The sequence below is a fragment of the Parambassis ranga genome, chromosome 4 (genome assembly GCF_900634625.1).
Source record: "Parambassis ranga chromosome 4, fParRan2.1, whole genome shotgun sequence".
Lineage (NCBI taxonomy): Eukaryota > Metazoa > Chordata > Actinopteri > Ambassidae > Parambassis > Parambassis ranga.
This window is the reverse complement of record NC_041025.1, coordinates 14,926,074-14,947,913: the sequence shown is the minus strand read 5'-3', so window position 1 is coordinate 14,947,913 and position 21,840 is coordinate 14,926,074. Positions and strand designations below refer to the sequence as shown.

General features: G+C 40.3%; 2 protein-coding genes across 3 annotated transcripts in view; one reads left to right on the top strand and one right to left on the bottom strand.

Moving 5' to 3' along the window:
• mfsd8l1 (major facilitator superfamily domain containing 8-like 1) overlaps positions 1-21,840 on the bottom strand; it is a 35,153-nt gene that overhangs the window by 4,772 nt on the left and 8,541 nt on the right. The window lies entirely within an intron of this gene.
• On the top strand, positions 90-15,830 carry LOC114434356 (lisH domain-containing protein ARMC9-like). 2 transcript variants are annotated; one of them, XM_028403529.1, is made up of 26 exons: positions 90-250; positions 542-701; positions 840-965; positions 1,053-1,223; positions 1,516-1,671; positions 1,788-1,880; positions 2,472-2,496; positions 2,655-2,812; positions 3,090-3,188; positions 3,806-3,841; positions 5,548-5,582; positions 5,657-5,768; positions 5,882-5,974; positions 6,763-6,853; positions 7,115-7,238; positions 7,477-7,616; positions 8,026-8,102; positions 8,527-8,601; positions 8,879-8,969; positions 9,120-9,175; positions 9,735-9,833; positions 10,374-10,489; positions 11,103-11,272; positions 11,774-11,879; positions 14,203-14,384; positions 15,694-15,830. In XM_028403529.1, exons 2-26 carry the CDS (start codon positions 618-620, stop codon positions 15,714-15,716), a joined length of 2,538 nt encoding a protein of 845 aa, XP_028259330.1. In that variant the 5' UTR covers positions 90-250; positions 542-617; the 3' UTR covers positions 15,717-15,830. The 2 variants fall into 2 exon arrangements, with proteins under 2 accessions (XP_028259330.1, XP_028259331.1); XM_028403530.1 differs by lacking the exon at positions 3,806-3,841.

The window sequence follows — 21,840 nt, the reverse complement described above, 5'->3', positions numbered from 1 at the left end:
AGTTCGTGATTGTCAACATTTACAACATTATATTCTACTTTCCGGCCTGCATTTCTCACCCATATGGTTGCTAGGTGTTTTTTAGCGTCCTCTCTGTGTACGGTTGCTAGCTAATGGCTAACTGACTGATAAGCCACCGTATTAGTGACCATAAAACCCGTTAAAATAGATTGTACACATTTATGCTGCGGACGGACGCCTTGAAAGGTTTGAAGGTCTATATTCAGCAACTCAATTACGTGCGACCAAGGTAAGGAAGTCTGTAATGTAAAACCGATTAGCTAGCTTGTCGGCTAATTTAGCCGAATGCAAATATTACTGTCGCTAAAGTTGACTGTATGTGAAAATATGTTTATTTCCTTATTGTTATTATAGCAAAAACGAAATGTCGTTTTACTAAAAAATGTAGAGTATAATTTTAGACTCTAAAGAGCCCACAAGTATATAAATGGATTGTACCATATTAATTTGGAATAGCCTTGTAATAAATGTGTTGGTTTTCATATGGCCCCCTTTCACACGTGTTATCTTATTCGTGCAGAATGCTGACTGGGAGAGCAAACATTACTGAATGAGAGCAGAAGTCTTCGCAGTACTTGGAGGTTTCTTGCACTCACATGAGTTCCAGGGACTCCAGAGAGGCAGCCAAGATGGGGGACATCTTGGCAACAGAAGCCGATCTTCTTGGGATGATCAAGGAGGTAACAGATTTGACAACATGCATATCGAGTTAATTTAAACACAACTTTTTTGTAAGCTTAACTATAGCTGTCAAGACAAGAGTTGTGCAAAAGCTATAGGAGGCTGTGGTTAATGACGATAGTCTCTGTCTTTTTTAGTACCTTAAGTTTGAGGAATTTGAAGAGACCGTTCACAGTTTTGACAAGGAGTGCCAAAGCAAAGGCAAGCTTGTCTCAAAGCCTCGGGGAAGTAATCTCAGAGACTTAAAAACACGGGTTATTCAGGTAAATAATAAAGAGCGATATCACAAGTTGCAAGTTTACAAAGTCAGCATCTTAAGAACTACTACTTTTCCCAACCTTTTTGTGTAGAAAGACTTCCTCAGTTCATTTGATGATGGGGACCACAAAGTGTTCTTTGAGCTGTGGACAGAGAATATTCCCTCTGAGGTAAAAGACACAGACGCTGAGGCCCAGAGCTTGGAGTTCTACCTCCACGTCCACTTTACCATCTACCCGCTGAGGAGGCACCCTCGTAGACAGGTATGTACAGATGATCCCGAGTTTTTCTTTATTTATAAATTTAAAATACATAAAAAATAAAACCAAAAGTTTGCTGTTATGTGCTGTTTTTCAGAGGCTATCTCTCTGCAGACAGTGGGATAGAAGTGTTATTGAGTGTGTGCAACAGGGTTTAAAATTATGTCACTTGAATAAAAAGTAGCAGCCTCTTATTGTTGTGGTTGTTAAGAATGAAACATATCATTCATTATGCCAAGCAGTGCAAAAAACAAGTTATTTATTTAAAATGTGTCATTTAAAACTCTGCCTGCAGGACCAAGCTGAATTTGAGGGGCGGATTTCCTACTTCAAGCAGTACCTGGAAACTCGGGGAACAGCACTGAGCCAGACTACAGAGTTTTTGCCTTACTATGCCTTGCCTTTCGTCCCCAATCCTACTGTCCACCCCTCCTTCAAACATCTTTTCCAGGTGCTTATATAGTTCAGAACATTACCTTGGTTTTTGCTGTCTTGGTACTACATATTATTATTACCTAATACTACCCTCAGTATAAACTTAATTGTGTGTTTTAACCATGTATGTAGGATTCCTGGATGCCGCAGTTGAAGGATAAGCTGGAGCAGTTCCTGTCAGTGACACTAAAGGCATCCAACAGCCCGAGGCTGCTGACTCTATACGTATCCTTTTATCCCATCTCACTCACAAGTTTTTACTGAGAACTGTTCTCAAATCTCAATTCCACTCTTTACATTTTCAATTTACTGCACATTTGATAGCATGCTGCATTGCTGTCACAGCACAAAACAACATAAACATCCATCAAAAGGAGACCAGATGGGGTAATTTACAGAATTTACGCACGGCATAGGGAAAGTTGGTGTAGCTAAAATATTTACATCTCAGATAAAAGCAGACAGCTAACGATCAGATTTGCATTTATCAATAGCTGTGTTTGGTCTTTGCATGACTGACTCATGCCTTTGAGTAGAAGGACAAAATTGGCTCAGTGGATTCACTTTCCTTTTTGCACATTCATGAAATTGAACCCCACAGCAACTATCATCTCAAGAGCTGACCATATCCATCTTACATGCACAAATGTTGCTCTTTAGTATGAAGTTGTGGACACATACACAAATAAAACATGACTGAAGGCCATAAACAAACATTTGTGTGACACTTAAGAACCCAGGTTACTTTAGAGTTGTCTCAACAACTCTTCTACATATGAGTATGTACGAATGTTTCCTTTAACAAGTGCATTGCAGAAAGAGGGTGGAAGGAGCACCAAAGGTAAATGTTACTGTCAAAGTATGCCATTTGAAGTGTATTAGGCCATTAAAAACAGTCATCCATCTTAATTTTCTTTGTTTTAATTTGAAAACAATGCATTTCTAATACATTGTCAGTTGTATCTGAAATGTTATCATAATGTTTGTGTGATTGTGCAGATGCTATGCAGCAGTTGCAGCTCCAGTTGGTTGAGTCGGACCGCCGTATCACCAGCTATGTGCGAAAGTTGAACAAGATACGGGCCGACTACCACAGCCTGATTGGAATCACTGCTGAGCTTGTGGAATCGTTGGAGGCGACCTTTAGAGGAAACATGGTGGGCCAAACCACACGTTCATACAGATATGTTGCATGTACAAATTTTCCAGTTTTTATTTTGCAAAGTTCACCGCTGTGTATGGAACTGCCTGTTTATACACAGTTTTGTTTCCAGTTGCCTCTTAGTAAAACATAACCTTATTGACTGAGAATCTTCACAGACAGTATGCTATTTCTTGACACAGCTATTAAACAGGGACACACATATGGTAATCCTGCTCTTTCCACACACACAGTAGCTTAAAGCTCAAGGGGCATGCTGTGTTTTCTTGCAGATCTCCCCTGAGTACCTGCAGAGTGTGTGTGTTCGCCTGTTCAGCAGCCAGATGAGGCAGAGCGTTGGGCAGAGCACTGACTTCACCAGACCCGGCACTGTGAGTAGGAGTGCACAGATCTATCTTTCTCACTCTTCTGCACACCTCACTGAAAAAAGAATAACAGTGCAGAGCCTCCAGGCCTCACGGTAGTCTCAGTAAAAGCAAGAATAATGTCAAGTGGTGGGGTGCCGATAGGAGCAGGACTGTCAGGGACAACTGCACTCAGAGTGGCTCTTGTGTCACAGATCACAGTGACAGAGAAGGACATGGAAAGATGGAGACAGTTTCATCTGCCATGTCCCTTTGTGAGGGACAGGTGGAAACCTCCATGTAATTGAGGGGTCACATTAATACACACATACATGGAAGGCTTGTTAGAAAGTTACATTCCCAGGACACAACTTTGAAGATAAACACAGTAAACTACCACACCAATCCTCTTTGAAATGCTAACTGCAATTGTTAGAAATGAAATCATCCTTGTGGCCAAAGGTAAAGATTTTACTTCCTTGCTTCTGAGCTGTCTACAGCTTGATGACCTCGCTTGCTGTCAGTGGCCTTCATCGTGGTGTTGAATTTTGGCTTTGCGAAATCTTGTTTCTTTTCTGTTGTGAACTGATTTGTTTTTTCTGTGTGTTTGTGTTGTTGTGTCTGTGATGCTTTTGTCCACAAAGGGATATTACTCTATGAGTCCCTATGATGATGGCTATGTAAGTTTTCATCTTCCTCTTCCACTTCTCGTCAGCGTTTAGGTCCCTACTTCCCTTCCTGCTTGCGCTCCGCCGTGCCTCCTAGTCTTCCTCATCCTCTTTGTCTTTATGTCTGCCCCACCTCCCAAGATGTACACATTTGTTTTGCTTGACGTTGTATAAAATCTATAGGACATGCCATTGTTTTCTGGATCCTACTAGAACTACTGTTCCATGTTAAAGAGACATTTGGCTTAATTTGTAGCAAAAACGACCTCTTATGTCAGGCCACTTTGCAAACCAAAGAAGAGCTCCTCATCATTAAATTCACTTGACCTCAGTTATTATTTCTTCTATTCACTCTTCTTCTTAGCCGATTGTGTTTTTAGTTTCAATTTTCTCCCGCTGATGTTGAATGGTATAGCTTTTGAAAGAGTGTAGCCAGCCACCATTACACGACAAGAATAGCCAACACAAGGTGCTTTGATGTAGAAGCGTTTCTCTCACGATCAGGTTCTCAAACAGGGTGGCTTAAATTACACCATTTGAAAAGAGGCACCAGGAACACTTAATATTATTGTGTGCACGCATGTTAAACATAATCTGTCTGCATTTGAAGGTGAATTTGGGATGATTGCTCGGTGGGAAAACATTGATAAGAAAGGGAGTAGAGCTGCTTGGTTAGACAATAACATCAACAATAGATGGTCTTCAGTTGTCCCCACAGTCGTAAAAGGATAAATTGTCAGACGACACGCTAAAGAGTCAAGACATCTCTTATGTAAACTGCGTGTTGTGGGTTAATTTGGGTCAAGCCCTTACTTTCTGTACATGTCCGGCTGAAATCAGAGAATCAATGAGGATTCCAGTTTAGTTTATTTGTGCCTTTAGTACATGTTTAGGACTTTCCTGTTACTAGACAACAATGTCTATGATACATTTATGCTAATCCAGAGTTGGATGTCAAATGTCACATAGATGTCACATGGAAACATGCCCCTCTCTTCCTTCATCTTTCTCAAAATGGTTAGAAAGAAAAGAAATAACCCCGGTATCATGGTTTTCCCCTCCCTTCTCCTGTATTACCTACAGCGCAGCAAAGCAAAAATGTGGCCAGAACATCTGATACCTCAAACGTCTCGGATCACTTCCCTGACCTAAGGCTGCTGCCACTATAGGTCCAACCTCCCATGCTTCAGATTGGATTTCAGTACTCCGAATCCAGTTTCAGTAGAAAAAAACAAAAGCAACGATTAGTTTCTACCTTCCTCTACACACACATAACACTACCCAATGACGTATTTCCCTGTCCAGAAGCCTCCACTTCATTCACTCTCAGCCACATACAGGCCTGTAGTAGGGGTGCACTGAGTAACAAATGCTGAGATACTAACACACCTTTTCTGGTTTTCGGTTATAGACAGTATTTGCCTTCCATTTACTGCATGGATGATGTTATGTAACAGCTCATGTCCCAGTGTAAAGCATGTACAAGCATGATGTGCATGTTTAAAGACTGCCAATTACTTATTTGGACAGCAGTTAACCTTAAATGGACAGCATTTACCTGCTTAGTATGGGGTCCAGACACAAAAAATGTGATTTAATTGAACAGTTGCATGGGTTAATGAGATGCTTTAATTAAAAATGTAATAAATGTAGTATAATGAAACTGTATAGTCTGCTTCTAATTGTCTTCTTCTCTTAATGTGTGCTGTCTGTTGCAGGCCTCCTCCTTGCTACGAGCTTCCATTGCACCGGAGTAAGTCTTAAATTTGAAGATTTTTTTTCTTTACATTATGATAAAACATGGCTGACATTTTCACTAATCTTCAGGAGACCTAAGGATGTACCAGTGCTGCCCTCATTAGATTATGACAAGCTAAAGAAAGACCTGCTTGTAGGCCCAGACAGACTCAGGTCTCTACTGCTTCAGGCACTGCGCTGGGTGAGAACACTGTGTTCTTTTGTATAGCTTTTAGGTTGTGAGTCTGAAGTAAAGTAAAGCAAGTTTAAGCTTTTGGGTTCTTACAATCAGGTCTGCTTTGTGTCCGTTTTCAGAGACTAACTCACTCACTGCCAGGTGAACAGAGAGACACGGTGCTTCAGGCCTACATCAGCAACGATTTGCTGGAGCGCTACAGTACTGAACAGGTGGAGGATATGTTTTTTTTATATATATATATATATATATATATAACAGTGTAAACGGATGGTGATGATTTTGTTTTTACCTACCCCTATATTTCACTGAATCACTGAAGCAGAAGTTTAAAGTAACTACTACTAAGGACGCTCTGCTAAATTAATCCCCAGGCTCTAATTTCAAGCTGGACTAAGATGATGAACACACAGCTTTGTTTCTCACCATAGACTTATTTACATACGAAGTGAATCACACCTAATTTTATGACCTCCTAAGAAAGAAGGAAGGATTTTAGCTTTACAATAAACACACTCACATTTACTTCTTTTCTTATTATCACCTGTATACCACAACCTGAATTGAAATTATTTCAAAAATCTGATCTGTTTTTATTTTTGTTATATTTCAAATTGTTTTTTTAAGGAAGTTATAATATTAACAAGGATTTGCAGAGCGGGAAACTCAAATTGTATTCAAAACTTCAGCCTCTGAACAGGTTTTATTACATACTTTATTTGTGTATTTGTGTATTTTTTTTTTGGCTTAAGACGATGTCTTTTTTAACAAAAGAAAAAAATGATCCTTCTTCCACAACTGGTTTCTTTTGTCTGTGTAATCGCATCAGTCTTTCAAGTCACCTCTAAATGATACCAGTATATTTAGATGCACACATTATCTTATCCAGTGAATTCGAATTGTTTGTTGGAAAAAAGCAAATGTATTGCTCACTGTGGTCAGGTCAGAATGCCAGAATGACTGCCTTTTTACACTGCCCTACATTTGATGTTTTCCTCAGAAAACCGTGCTTCATTTAATGAGATCAACAAACCAAACTGTCCGCCAATACATGGCTCGCCTGATCAATGCCTTTGCTTCGCTTGCAGAGGGTAAGTTCTCAGCTGCCATTAGATTTGGCTTAGCATCATTATGCCCTCGTAAGATGAGATATAAGATGGAAACATGGATTGATAGAGAAGACCTTAATGGCTTTTCAGTTCAGGATTAAAAACTGCTAATGGTACTCTAACAGCAGCATGCCAGTAACTATAGAGGGAATTCTTTAGACAATGTTGTAATGATACAATATGTGGTGAGATTGTTTTATAAAGAGGAATCTTTTTGTGATGAAGTGGTGGTTTTTGTTACAGGGCGTGTTTACCTCTCCCAAATTCCCATTCTTCTGAAGCTCCTGACAGAAGTGCTCAAGAAGGAGGAAAAGGACTCCTTGACTAGAGAAAACGTGCTAGTAGCTCTGCAGAAACTCAGCCTCAGGTAACTTTTTTACCAGGTTATTATTGCCTAGAGTAAAGGTTAAACTAAATCATATGTTTATAAAACAGATTAAATACGAAGTTATATATTGAGTTATGATACATTATAGCATTATTGTTAGTTAAGGACAAACTGACTTTTTGAAAGTGTATAACAAATGTGCAAACACTACAAATTGGTTTTTACTTGCTTTTCCACGAATCAATGTGCTTATAAGTTTTTCGTCATGTCGCATTAGGAGATGCCAGCAGACAGCCATGATAGCAGATGATCTGATTGGCTGGCTGGTGGATGAGTTGCAGGACTCAGACTGCCTTAATGACTACACCTTGCAGTACTCCACAGCTCTGCTTATGAACCTGTGTCTGCGAACAAAAGGTGAGTGGAGCACGTGCATATTCAGAGCTAAGTCATAGTAATATATACTATAGAAGTCATTTTAGAATATTCTGTTTACAGTCAGAGTGGATTTGATGTGACTTTGTGGATCAATAGGCTGCTTAGAGTTTAGGACGTCACAGACACAGTCACCACTGTGCATGTCCAGGCTATTCAGATTGCCACAATCATTTACCATGACACATTTGATTTATCAGTGGTTATATTATGATACACACAGAAAGATAAAAGGCAAAGTAAATTTAAAAAATATTGGCCTGAAGGGAATCATTACTCTGTGAAAGATAAAAACAAAAAATTAGACAGCTGGGAACAAACAAAAACAGCGTTCTGCGTGGCTCTCTGTGTGTGTATGCATGTGTTTGTGTGGATGGCTGTCTTTGTACAGGAAAAAGGAAGTGTGCAGAAAACGGCAAGCATGTGCTAAAGGTTCTGACTGACCTCCTTGGACATGAGAACCATGAGGTAACACACACATCTGTCAGCACCTACATATAGACAGGTTGAAATGTGTAGTTTTTGTCTAATTCCAAAGAGACACCACCAAAAAAAGAACAACAATTCTGATACGTGATTACAGTTTCCCCACCCCCTAGTCTGTTGTACTCAAATATTAGTGCTACTTTAACCCAAGAAGACACATCTAGGCTTGCAAAAGGGTAAGTTTAGTCAAGCCTTTCTGAATGTTTGGCAGTCACAGAAATTTGCTATGGCTATAAGAATGTCTTTAAAACAAAAAACAGTACTGACTTTATTCATTCTTATTAAAAGGTGTCAACAGCTTCTATGCTTTTTTTGATCCATTAGTATCCATAGTTTTTTTGTATCTATGTTTCCTAATTGCTGCATGTTTATACAAGGTGTGTGTGTGTCACTTTGTTTTCCTCAGATTCGACCATATGTGAATGGAGCCCTGTACAGCATCCTGTGTATTCCCTCAGTGCGGCAGGAAGCCAAAGAGATGGTGAGATAGCAGAAATCTCTTCACCTTCTTGTAGGAAACAGACGCAGTTTGTGTTTTGTTCTCTATTCGTCTTCCTTTATGTCAGCACACAGACAGCATTCAGGGTTCAGTTAGACGACACCTAAACTCTACTCACAGACACCGGTCAGCCAGTGGGATGAGTTTGTAACAGGAAAATATAATTATTTCTTATGCAATCAAAGTTAAAGTGGATGGAGAGTATGCTCAGCTGGAGTCTGCTGCACACTAGTGTAACTGTTTCCCTTCATGTGCGCAGAGTGTAGAAGAAATTCTCCGTTGCTATAGCAAAGAGGAAAACCCAGACCTCAACAGGCAGTTCGAGTTCATCATTAAGCAGCTGAACTCAGGTTGGTGAATTAAAAATGTATTCTGTAAAAATCAAAACATTTAATTGACATTGTTTGTTATTCTCATGTGTTAATATTTATATATAATGTATAAGAATAATGGGCATATAGGGAAAATGTACTAAAAATCCTTATGTGTTCTCCAACCAGCTGAAGATGAGGAGGGGCCAGAGTCTGATGATGAAGAGGAAGAGGATGATAATGATGTAAGGCCCATTAGACATTTAGGTGTTGATGTTTTTATCATGTAAATCTCTGCATTAATTCCACCAAACTGTAAGATTAACAAACACAAATAAAAATAATGATAAAAGTGAGGGGGACAGGAAGCACAACCAGACCTGCTGTCTAACATGTTATCGCAGCATGACACAGATATTGGGTGTCACCTGTGTGTTCTGCATGTGTGAAAATAGGTGATCAAGATAAGGTATATGGTAGTGTGTATGTGTATAGCATAGCATTTCCTTTTTCCTTCCTTTTTTTCTTCCCCTATATGTTAAACCCATATATGTTGCCTACTTCAGAAAGCGAGTCCAAGAAGTGCAGACCACACTGGTCTTTTGCCAGACCCTTGTGGGTTGGATCCAGGCACTGTATTGCTGTGTAACCCAATTTGTGCACACATCAATGTTTGATTTAAAGGTCACTGACACTGCACTCCGAGGCGTTGTTTTTTTTGTTTTTTTGTGACCATTATGGTACAGATTTCTTAAACACTAATGATATCATTTTAACTGTTTTATCTTATTTGTCTTCTAACAGGAAGATTTAATAGAGGCAGACATTGATAAAGAGGAAGTTATCCAACCGCAGCACAGGGAGCTGTCTGGAGAGAGTCTACTCACCACGGAGTACTTGGGAGTAAGAGCAAAACATATTGTATACTCTTTATGCACAGCTCGAGTCCCCAGCATGCCCTTTTGTCAGTACTGCATTCAGAGTTAGAAAATGGATGTCTGCCTGCTGTAGCTGTTTGCAGCTACTTGGCAGAAATATCAACAATACTTGTACAAGTTTATTAAGTTGAAAACGTATGCTTATCTGTTTGTGTGATTATTGACCATTTTGCATTACTCTAGTCACCAAAAACTCAACAAAAAACTTCTGTCTAGCTGTCTAAAATGTATTGTTTTAGTCCATCTGTTACTCTTTAGTCATCTCCATAGTGAACTCTACATTCCTTGTTTTAAGCAATCAGCATTTCATCTGTAGTAGCATCAGCCAATCAACCACAGCCTTCACAAAAGTTAAATTCCCATAATACTTCATGGGAGCTATGCAAACAAACACCAACCCAGAGCCAGAAGTCAACCTCAGCTGGTAGCTGAGCAGACACCAAATCACAAATTTCAGAGAGAGTCCATTAATGCTAACAACTGTCTTGTGTGTGTGATTGTGTAGATTATGACAAACATGCCAAAGGTAAAAAGGAAATCAACCCCCCTGCCACAGCAACACGTTGATGAGCCACTACAACGGCCAGTCACACCTAGCTCTCATCGTAATGTCAATACAGGGTAAGTTACCTATTCAGCTGTTTACTAATTTTACAGTCTGTCCTTCTTATCAGCTTAAGGTATTATTCCAGCCTCCGACCTTTATATTTCTAGGCTATTCTTGAAGGTAATTGATATATAATGTTTTTTACTTTTCAAAATAAAAGAGCTGGTGAACCACCAGAGAGAGAGAAAAGAATGCGGTACTTCTTGTACTCATTCTCTTAATACAGATCAGTTTACTATAGTTAATACTACATGTTGCCATTTATCAGTGTGAAGCCTGAATTGTAAAAGAATGAGTCAGCAGGAGTAGACAGGAATCACCTAATACTGAAAGTAGACCATTGTCAAAACATTGTCAAAAGTGTAAGCTAGACAGCAAGAATAAAAGGAGGAGGATTATTATGGGTAATGAATATACAGTAGGAAGTGTGAGGTGTCATGGCATGGCATGTAATTGATATTGCAGTCATTGGCTCACTACAAACAATGGTAATACTAACCTTTATTTATATAACAAGTTTATATAGTTTGTTAGAGAGTGTTAGTCGGCCGTTAACATGTCACTAAGTAAAGTCAAAGGAAGTTCTAACAAAATCTGATGTGTATTGTTTTTATTTGTAACGTGTAGTGATTATCGGGCCAACAGTCAGGGGGCTGAGAGCAGCAGGGACATGGAATACACTCTGAGCCGACAGAAGAGCGAGGAAGGAAGCCTGCCACCTTCCCGATACAACTCTCGTCCTCCTACAAGGTCCGGCAGTCGCCCCAGCACTGCCGACTCCCTACGTCATAGCATTGGTGGGTTATTTACTTTTCCAAAGTTTCTTAATAACAGTAGAATTTCAAGAGAGTAAAATGATGCATCTTTGACCCTGTTGATCAGATGTTTGCAGTCAGATTACTCATACTTAATACACACTGTGCTGAAAGCAGCAGCTTTTTGTGGAACAGCTTTTTTAATTTCCCTTCCACCTGTTGCTGTTTATTTTGATCTATTTGAAGCGATGCCCAGTGTCCACAAAGGACACAAGGCACTTCCAGACAAGGAAGCTCCAGCAACTTCCTCAAAAATCTTAAGGGATAAAGACTCAGCAAAATGAGCACCAAATGGCTAATGACCTAATTTGGATTTCCCTTAAAATAATGTCAGTGCTCAAGTGTTTGTTAGTGTTAACAGTACTTTAACATTGTTCTTGTTTTGTTTTTGTTACGATCAAGATATGATTTGTTTCAAAGTCAGACATTTTAGTATATTTTGAAAATTAGTGTTATCAACTCTAATTTCTCACACTCATTCAGACTCAGAGTTTGGGCGGTTGTCCCAGGAGTCAGAGTTGGAAGGGCCGTACGAAGGTAGAGCCAAGAAAGGACGTTCCCAGGAGGACCACAATGGACACTCTGCCAGGTAAACACAAACGATAAACACACACACACTCACAGCCCTGCGGCTTTGTGTGTCAGGAAGAGTTAATTAATCTGGTAAGATAATGAAAGTAGATACATGCAAGTGAAGGGAAGAGTACAGACCATATTTCATACCATTTTTATGCCCATTCAAACTGCCCCATCTATATGGCAGTCTTCCCAAGTCAGCTAGTCCTCTCCTTTGAAGGCTTGGGCAGTGGTATGGGAAGCCCTCCATGTCTAATGTTTGTCATGTGCCTAGTGCATTTCAGTTCATACCTTAAATATACAATACATAAAAAAAGAAAATGGAATGACAATCAACTGCTTTAATGCTTCAAAAGATTTGAGGAGGGAGAAGGCCTATCTTGACCCCAGGCTGGCCTCAGCTGCTTGTATTTCCTGATGATAAGAAACAGTACAGTGGCTATATATTGTATACAGGCCTTCCTGAAAGAAGCCTGCTGTAAATGCAAACTTTCGCTTCACTGCTCAAAAAAAGAAGATGGTTGAAGGCGACCGTGAAATCTATCTGCGCCCGTCGTCTGCAGCACCATATGTCTTTGATTCTCCTTCTGCTACACACTGGCTGTAACTTTATCACAAACACTGGAATCAATTTGGACAAACCAGCCAACATCCATAAGGTGTAGACATTTAAAACAGGTAAAATACTCTGGTAGATGCAATAAGAACTAGAAAATAATGAAAGAAGGTCAGTAATTGTTTGTAATTACAGTCAAACTGATGCTATTATTTGGATCAGTTAAAAACAAAGGAATGAGAAACTAACAGCTTTGGGTGGTAGTTGCTGCTTGATTTAGTAATTTGATTGGTAGCAACTGCATCAGGCCAGAGTTAAGGCTGTGAAGGACTAGTGTAAGTAAAAAAAACACTGCATGGCTCTACACAGGTTTCTGTAAAACCCTGGGATGTGTGTCATTGTATCTGTGGAGAGAGCTGGCCAGAGTGTTGTTGGACACCGATGGGTGACTCAGCACTGCCAAGCTGGTCTGTGAGACTGTGACATGCGTTTAAATGAGCAGCGCCCACAAAGAGACCCATTCAATCCAGCCTCCCCTGCTTCTCCTATCCTTTAAATCCCAGAGGAACTTGACTCCTGAATCCCGCCAACAGTAATGAGTCCCAGGAAACTGCCTCCCTCCTCCCCAGCCCCCAGGAACATATGTAATTATTCACATGAAGAAAGCATCGACACATCACTTAGTGGTATAGACTTCAGTCTTGTCTCTTTGATGCTCCCGTAGATGTTGACTTTGTGGGACCGAGGCCAATTTATATATGTCACTTTCCCATTTCTGCTCCACAGGGATTTGCATGCAAATTGCAATTTGCAAGTATAACACCTACATGTGTGAGATACACAATCTTGATATCAAAGATTTTGGAGCCAATATGACTGCTCAAAATGCAATCCATCCATTTGATATGGCATAGGATTTCTTGACAGGATGTAGGTCATCTGGCTTCTGTCTGACTCTGATTGTAAGGACATTAGCAGAGTTCGGACTATCTCTGTGAGACACACAGACACATGACTATAATTTGTGTTGTAACAGTAAAACTATTTTATGAGCTGAAATATTATGGACTAATAGACATAAAGAGATACAGCTATGTAGTATTAATCTGTACTAATATTAAAAAATGTAAAAGATTTTACCTCTGTTTTTCTAAATGGGGGAATCCACGTTGCTGAGCTTTTGTGTTAGACTGTGATATTAGTGCTGATGCACAAAAATATCTAGCTACTGTGGCTTTAAAAAATAATTTCTTCAGCACTGGCTGGATATGAAAATGGCATCACATTATCCCAATTGGTATTAGCAATCAGCTGCTGACATGCTGTCGAAAGTATCAATACAATAGTCTGGCACGGTGGCATCAGAAATGGAGGCTATTGACTGTAATGGATACTATTGAATGTCAAGGGCAAGTGTATGGTTCAAGATCTTGCACAGCTATGATTTCTTTGTCTGTAACACAGTATCTTTGTGAAATGATATCTGTCCGTGATTGTAGCATCTCAGGACGGCTGAATAACTCATCAAATGAAAAGATGGCCTCTCTCTGGAGGATCTTTGTCACCAGTATCAAATGAGTAATGTGGTCTACAAATGTAAGACTGTAAGCCAAGCAACAGCTATGTGGATGATGCATTCCTAGTTTGACTGTTGTGCTTATTTATTTAACTATCACAGATCACAGTGTAAACTGTGACTGAATTGACTAATTTCTGTTAATTACCACAATAAGCAAAACATGTATCATTTATTTCTTCCTTTTCTTTTCACTCTCATCAGTAACGACTACATCCATGCATTTGCAAGCCAGTCCATTCCTCGCACACCTGACACAGCTGCCAGCCAAAACAGCACTCACCATGGTCGAGGCCCGGCACTGGCACCCCACTTTTCACAGTCAGAGCCACAGATGAGCAGCCGGCCTGCCTCTGCCAGCTCCGAGGGAGGAGGGAGAAGTGGAAGTAAGCATATGCTAAGAGTGGGAAAGCAACACCAGCCACCAACTGGTGCTGGTGAAATAACCCGCTGGTTACTTTGTTTACTTTGCCAGCCCCTTTGGAAGATAGCCACTGATGATTTGGAGGTTCATTGCCTCTCAGAATATTAAGTTGGCTTAGTAACAGTAAGCAGTTATAAGCAACTGCTTGTAAATATCTGTTGTTATCTGAGCCATTGTCCAACATTCATTTACTTAAAAAAGTATTTGTTTTTTCTGTAGTGGAATTACCAACCCACCACTCGTGGTTCCTTATTTATGTGTTGTCAAAATGATATTTTACACATAGAACTTGAGTCACTGCAGAGAAGATCTAGACTGCTCTTAGTTGCATGATAACATCTCTCCATGCTCTCATGCATCTTTATTGCATTTGATGAGCGATTACGTCCGGCTCTTACTCTGGCTGCCCTTACCATAATACTTGTAATAGAACATAATGGTCACCCAAGGCCACCACATCCTCCTGTGAGTGTGTTATACTTTTTGAGGTCTGGCAAGTCTCTGACATCTACTGACTCTTAAAGAAGTCACTTAATTGTAACTTGAGGGCAATGAGCAGACACACGTTGGGCCGGTTTTTTATTTCCATAGAACTTATTAGTTCCAAGCTAGCTGTATTCCATAGTCTCCAATGTAGCTGCTAGTGTGCTAGTGCTAGTGCTGTAATGTGTAATATTTGCTGCACCAACCACAAGATTCCCCTGCATGCCCACTTCTGATAATATGCACCCACTGTCACCTAGAGAGACACTCCTTCAGCCAAGGAGAGATAAAGGTGGTGTGTGTGTGTTTGTGGATGGAAAATACTGCATTATCCTATCTAAGTCAAGTCGGGCATGCTGATTTCATGTGATGACAGATCCCCATTATGTTGCCATGCAACCAGAGAAAGTGGAGGAAATGCAGCAGTGTCACTTAGGACTGTTGCTTCACTCCTCAGTTTTTCCCCCCTCCTCTTAGGATAGATCGGGAAGAACTCTTTCCTTCCTTACGCTATGGTGGAAACTTGAAACCTGAAGTAACCAAATGCTAAGAAACTTAAATAGGATACACTGTTTGCTGCAAGTGAACCTTTAAAATCAATTGTTGCATGTTCAGGATTTTATAATGGGAGAGGAGAAAGCATTTAACAAGGTTATGAAGGTAAAAAGCTTATTATTAGATGTCTGAGGGTAAAACTTTATTTTAATTTTATTGATAACTGTCAGTCTCACTGTCCTCTAACTTTTTTCCCCCCCGTCTCTCTCCCTCTCTTTTCTCCCCATCTTCAGACAGGCAGTCAAAGAGGAGGTGAAGAGGGAGCTGTCACCATGGGGCAGCACTATCTCCCCACGAGCATCAGGCTTCCTGTAACATCATCCTCCACCCCCAGGTTCAGTGCCACATAGATGGTCAAGGATCGGCTGCGAGGGGAGGAGCAGCAATGATTGGAACAAAGCATTAGGATTGTAATTCTGCATTTTTCCCCTCTTCTGCCTCAGCACAGACTTACACTATATTACCAAAAGTATACGCTCACCCATGCAAATGATCAGAATCAGGTGTCCTAATCACTTGGCCTGGCTGCAGGTGTATAAAATCAACCACTTAGGCATGCAGACTGTTTTTACAAACATTCCAGCGTGGAACTGTCATAGGATGCCACCTGTGCAACAAATCCAGTCGTGAAATTTCCTTGCTCCTATATATTCTACAGTCAACTGTCAACTCTATCATAACGAAATGGAAGAGTTTGGGAACAACAGCAACTCAGCCACGAAGTGGTAGGCCACGTAAACTGGCGGAGAGGGGTCAGCGGATGCTGAAGCGCATAGTGCAAAGAAGTCGTTGGCTTTCTTCACAGTCAATTGCTACAGAGCTCCAAACTTCATGTGACCTTCAGATTAGCCCAAGTACAGTACGCAGAGAGCTTCATGGAATGGGTTTCCATGGCCGAGCAGCTGCATCCAAGCCACACGTCACCAAGTGCAATGCAAAGCGTCGGATGCAGTGGTGTAAAGCACGTCGCCACTGGACTCTAGAGCAGTGGAGACGCGTTCTCTGGAGTGATGAATTACACTTTTCCATCTGGCAATCTGATGGACGCGTCTGGGTTTGGAGGTTGCCAGGGGAACGATACATTTCGGACTGCATTGTGCTGACTGTGAAATTTGGAGGAGGAATTATGGTGTGGGGTTGTTTCTCAGGAGTTGGGCTTGGCCCCTTAGTTCCAGTGAAAGGAACTTTGAATGCTTCAGGATACCAAAGCATTTTGGACAATTCCATGTTCCCAACCTTGTGGGAACAGTTTGGAGTGGGTCTCTTCCTCTTCCAACATAACTGTGCACCAGTGCACAAAGCAAGGTCCATAAAGACATGGATGACAGAGTCTGGTGTGGATGAACTTGACTGGCCTGCACAAAGTCCTGACCTGAACCCGATAGAACACCTTTGGGATGAATTGGAGCAGAGACTGAAAGCCAGGCCTTCTCGACCAACATCAGTGTGTGATCTCATCAATGTGCTTTTGGAAAAATTGTCATAAATTCCTATAAACACCACTCCTCAACCTTGTGGACAGCCTTCCCAGACGAGTTGAAGCTGTAATAGCGGCAAAAGGTGGACCGACATCATATTGAACCCTATGGGTTAGGAATTGGATGCCACCTAAGTTCATATGTGACTCAAGGCAGGTGAGCGAATACTTTTGGTAATAGTGTATGTAATATAATACAAAGTCAGACATGATAGCAGCCCCTAGCCATGCAAAGCCTTTTACCCAACACAAAAATATGAATACTGACTTCATACTGACTTCATGCAGTTGACCTGTATGACAAATCTCCTGCTTTGGCTCATCAGTTACCACTTGTAAGTACAGATATTAAGAGGCCAGTAAAAAGAATGACATAAAAGCTCATGTAGAAAGTTTTCATTTTTCTGTAAATCAATAAGACTTATATTGATATTGATTTGGTGGAAGATGTCCACATAAATAAATGATTGTACCAGATTTATGTAGCTGCTCACATTGATATTTCAGGAACTGCACAGGTCCTGGCTAATGCATGTTTTGCATTGAGTTATTATTTTAACAAACATTAACCAGCCTACAACATCTGAAAAAAAAAACTTGAATTTGTGTAAAAGTCTTAAATTTAGCATTTGCACTGTTGTAATGTGTATTTATGTTCTACACTTGTTGTGATGATGGACTTCACGTCATTTTAAAAACGCTTTTAAATAAACGTGTGACATGTCATGGGTTTGCTGGTCTTTGTGTTTTCTGGTTTCTTCATTGTTCCAGTAAGTCTTCGACTGTAAATTACACCATAAATTACGCCCATGTTGGCACTGCCCAGACAAAAGAGCATTGTGGTCGACCTTTCTCACTGTAGAATATTGAACTCCAAATAGTTTGAAATGGTTTTATAACCCTACAGCAGAAATTGCTTCTCTAACACCACTGCTGGTCTCTTCCTCCTGGCATTGTGTTAACACACACCTGAATGCTCCAGAGCAGATAACTACCAACACATCTGCTTTTTATACACTTGCACACCTGCTGATGATCAGTTTATCAAGGCCTGATGATCAGCAGCACCTGCTGCAGCTTACCTACTGAAATCCTATGGAAGCACATAGGGCTGATTAGTATAGCTGGTCCTTCAGGTGCGTTTCATCAGTGGCTAATTATCCCTGTAAGTTACATGTTGGTGCTGATACTGCAGTAAGTCCTTCTTATGGAAGACAGCAGTCTATATAATATTAGTGAGTGTATGTACATGCACGATGGCATTGATTGTGTTACTCTGGCTTAGCTGGTAAAGTAAAGTACACAAGGATTCTGTTGCATGTACACATGGGACATGGGAGACCTGGTCATTCATGTTTTTCATCCAGGGATCTTAATGTTTTCCTGCTGGTGAAGAACATAGTGGCCGATATTATTTATGATCAATCTGAATACTGTTGAGTGTTCATGTATACAGGGACAAGAATAACCAGGTCTCTCATGTTCCATGTAAATCCCAAATCCTGAATATCCAGTGTGCATGTAAAGACACGCGGTGATTAAGTTTTGATTAGGTACTGTGCTTGCTGACTCACCGTTACATTGCCATGGCATATTAGGCCTTTTGTAAACACTGGATGGGATGTGACACATAAAGCCTACAGCAGTAATGTGGATAAGTAGTTTTGAATGGGCAGGTCTTTCTAACCTCACATGCCATCCCCCTGAGAGATGACATATAATTAATATTGCCAGTGAGGAGCAGCACAATGTGAGGAAACAGGCCACGCATGACAGGTGGCTGTGTAACCCCGAGCAGGAGCCGTGCTGGAATGATCCAGCTGCGACAAGAAGCTGCTGCTTTCTCTCAAAACAGTGTGGATAAAGAGAAGGGAATAGGCCTTACAGATGTGAAATGCTATCAAAACCATGTTGGTGTCTCCATTTTGATGCTTTACATAATCTATATGAACCTATTATATTCCTGCTTAACCTGCAGCTCATCAAATTCTCCTTTTACATTTGTGACCTTCTCAGGAATCTCCTCACAAGCTCCCTGTAACCTTTAGCGTGAAAGTGTTTACACTTTTTTGTGTGTTTACACTAGATTCCCAGCTGTGGGCTGTAGCATGTTGGGGAAACTGGAACACAGCTCTAATGCTGTTTAACAGAAAGATTCATCACTGTCACAAATGAGCCTCTAATGTGTCCGTGGAGACGTAGATGTGTAGATGTGTTCATATTTCAACAGTATTGTGAGCTTTTATAAATCTTTACATAGGTTCGGTGTTTTGGGTTAAAGAGGAAGTAAGGCCAAGTATGAGTAATGAAAACCTTGCTGGTGTTTAGACCCGGTGGTGGTGGCGACGACAAAGGGATGAAATTCGGATGAGGAACTTGGCCTGGCAGGATGGGAATGGTGGTGAATGGGGTGACGGAGGGTTGTGATAGACGCACTGAAAGTACCACTGACAGCAGCAAGAGGAAGGACTTAAAGTTTGCCAGCAAAGATGAGTCAATATCCCCACTGAGCTCATGCTTCATCTTGAGGTAAGAGGATGCCAAATCAGATGCAAAGAAGTTCAAATCCATATTCCTGCTAATCCAAATTGGTCCAGAAGCTTTACCTTTGAAATCCAGAAAGATTTGTTTTCATGTGTGGTTGGAGTTAACCATTTAAAAACAGGGTAAGATCCTAATTGGTCATAAAATACACAAATTCATAACATGAAATAAATTTTACAAGCAAACAAACAAAAAAATGTCAACATCATGTTATGTGTTCCTGGTGAGGATGGGCTGCATAAAACTTTTTTGTCCTCTTATACTTAAAGTAAGTTATTTATAAAGGAATGATTACTCATATGTAAATGTGTACAGGATTTACGACACAGGCTTTAAGTCAGACAGACTTCGTGGATTTTTTAACGAAAAAGCAATGCTGTATGTTGTTGAATTAAAACTATTCCATTACAACAAGTAGTTGCATGTTATCATCCTTTGCCTTTTATCTGCCAAAATTCCTCATTAAAATTTCTCACATTTATAACACCAAATCTAAAACGGTCAGCTCAAAAATAAAAAGAATAATAATTAAAAAAAACGCAGGACCGGCTGTTCGGAATATTTTCTCTTTGATTTTGATTAAATCTTAGTTGGATGATAACAGACATAGTTACATTTAGAAACCAGGAAGCATCCATGCATTGCACTGATGCCTCCACAGGGCAGTGGTTCAGCTGAGAGAGATTTTCCACTGCAGGTTGGAGGCAAAGCTGCTGCTGAACTTATAACGTGAAAAGCAGCTTAATTATTAGGTCAAATGAGGAAGGGTCAGCGGCTGCTGCGAATGATTTTTCTTCATTGATATACAAACATTCTATTTTCTTAAAGCATCCTCAACATCTATTTATTATTTATGGACAGTAATTTACACCTGTTTTTTTAATAGTAAAACCAAGCAAGTTGATTATTTAGAGCTATTTTTTAATCCTATTGATATACATTATTATTTCTGGATAGTGAAATGTCGTCTGACAAGTATTTTCATTACATTTAATCATTTAGCACAAATATGCCAGATTAAATGAAGAATGCCAGCAGTGCTGTTTAATAAGAACAGATCTGATGTGACGTTGTTACCATGTAAACGCAGGGTTAGTACACAGCTCATGCTGCACGACACACCGCTAACCTGCTTCTCTGTGTAGTGATGATCTATATAATTTAATATTTAATGTTCAGTGTTGCACCATAGGGGCACAGAAAGTCATACCAATGTATGCTTTACTGCTGGAGTCAATAATGTTAACTGACGCCCAGCTGTAAAATAACAGAGGACGATATTTATGTGCACGAACGCTGGAATCTCTGATAAAAGCTTCAGCCTCTTTTATCTCTCTTTTATCTCCGTGCCATCACGGTGCTTCTCGTTTTATTATGTTCTCTTTTTTTGGCTTCAGTTCTCATCCACCCTCCCCTAAGTTTGCCCAATTCCCCCTCGGTTCAGCGGCAGGGCACTGGGTCACGGCACTGGCTTGATTTTCACACTGTTCCCTCTACTGAATGCTACATCAAGTTAATCAGGGTTAACAATTGCGGCGGTGCCTTGCTGAGCAGGGCTCCCATCGGCTTAACGTGGCCTGGCTCTGGTGATACAGATGGGTCTGTAATCTCTCTGCTCAGAGAAGAGGGGTGGAGGAAAATGGTCGAGTGGGCGTGGTCATATAGGGAAGTTGCAGTCAGATGATGAGACTCAAAGTTTGTGGAAAAAAACATGGAGGTTTTGAGGTTGTTGTGATGTTTCTATGGAGCCCGAGCTACAGAAACAGAGAGAGCCAGATGATGAGCCTTTATTAAAACTGAACAATAAAAAGGCAATTTTTTTTTGTTTGTATTTTAACAGTTTAATAGGACAGTTTTACATTTCATTTTTCATGTACCTGCAGTGTTTTTTTATATTTAATTTCACTTTCTTCAGACTTGTTTGGTGCAAGATGCACAGTTTTAGAGACAGCAGCTAACATTTTTGCCCTTGCTCCAAAATAATGGTACTAACACAGACAGACCAACATAAATAAATAAAAAAAAGCTCTTTTCCAAGCTCTTTCTCTAGATTTATTATTTTTACTATTGTTGAAGCCAGAACAGTGACCCTGTACCTTCAAACAATTAGCTTTCAGTGGGTCAACACTGTACAAACACACACTTTAACCAAAAACAATAAGGTTTTCCCAAATCTAATGTATTATATATTTTGCCTAAAACCAAGCAGAGAGACACACGTATCGGCAATACTTTCATCAAACACACAGGTCAAGATGCCACTGCTGTGATGACAAAGGTCAGAGCGACTGCTGGAATTACAAAATCCATAGTAAGTGTGTGATGTGTAAAGATTAAAAAAGAGCAGGAGGAGAAGAGT

Bases quoted from the DNA above. Each gene is read 5' to 3' on its own strand.
- LOC114434356 (XM_028403529.1), top strand. From the start codon at position 618: ATGAGTTCCAGGGACTCCAGAGAGGCAGCCAAGATGGGGGACATCTTG. The intron at 9,176-9,734 runs GTAAGGCCCATT...GTCTTCTAACAG, and splicing joins AGGAAGAGGATGATAATGAT to GAAGATTTAATAGAGGCAGA. The intron at 10,490-11,102 runs GTAAGTTACCTA...TGTAACGTGTAG, and splicing joins CATCGTAATGTCAATACAGG to TGATTATCGGGCCAACAGTC.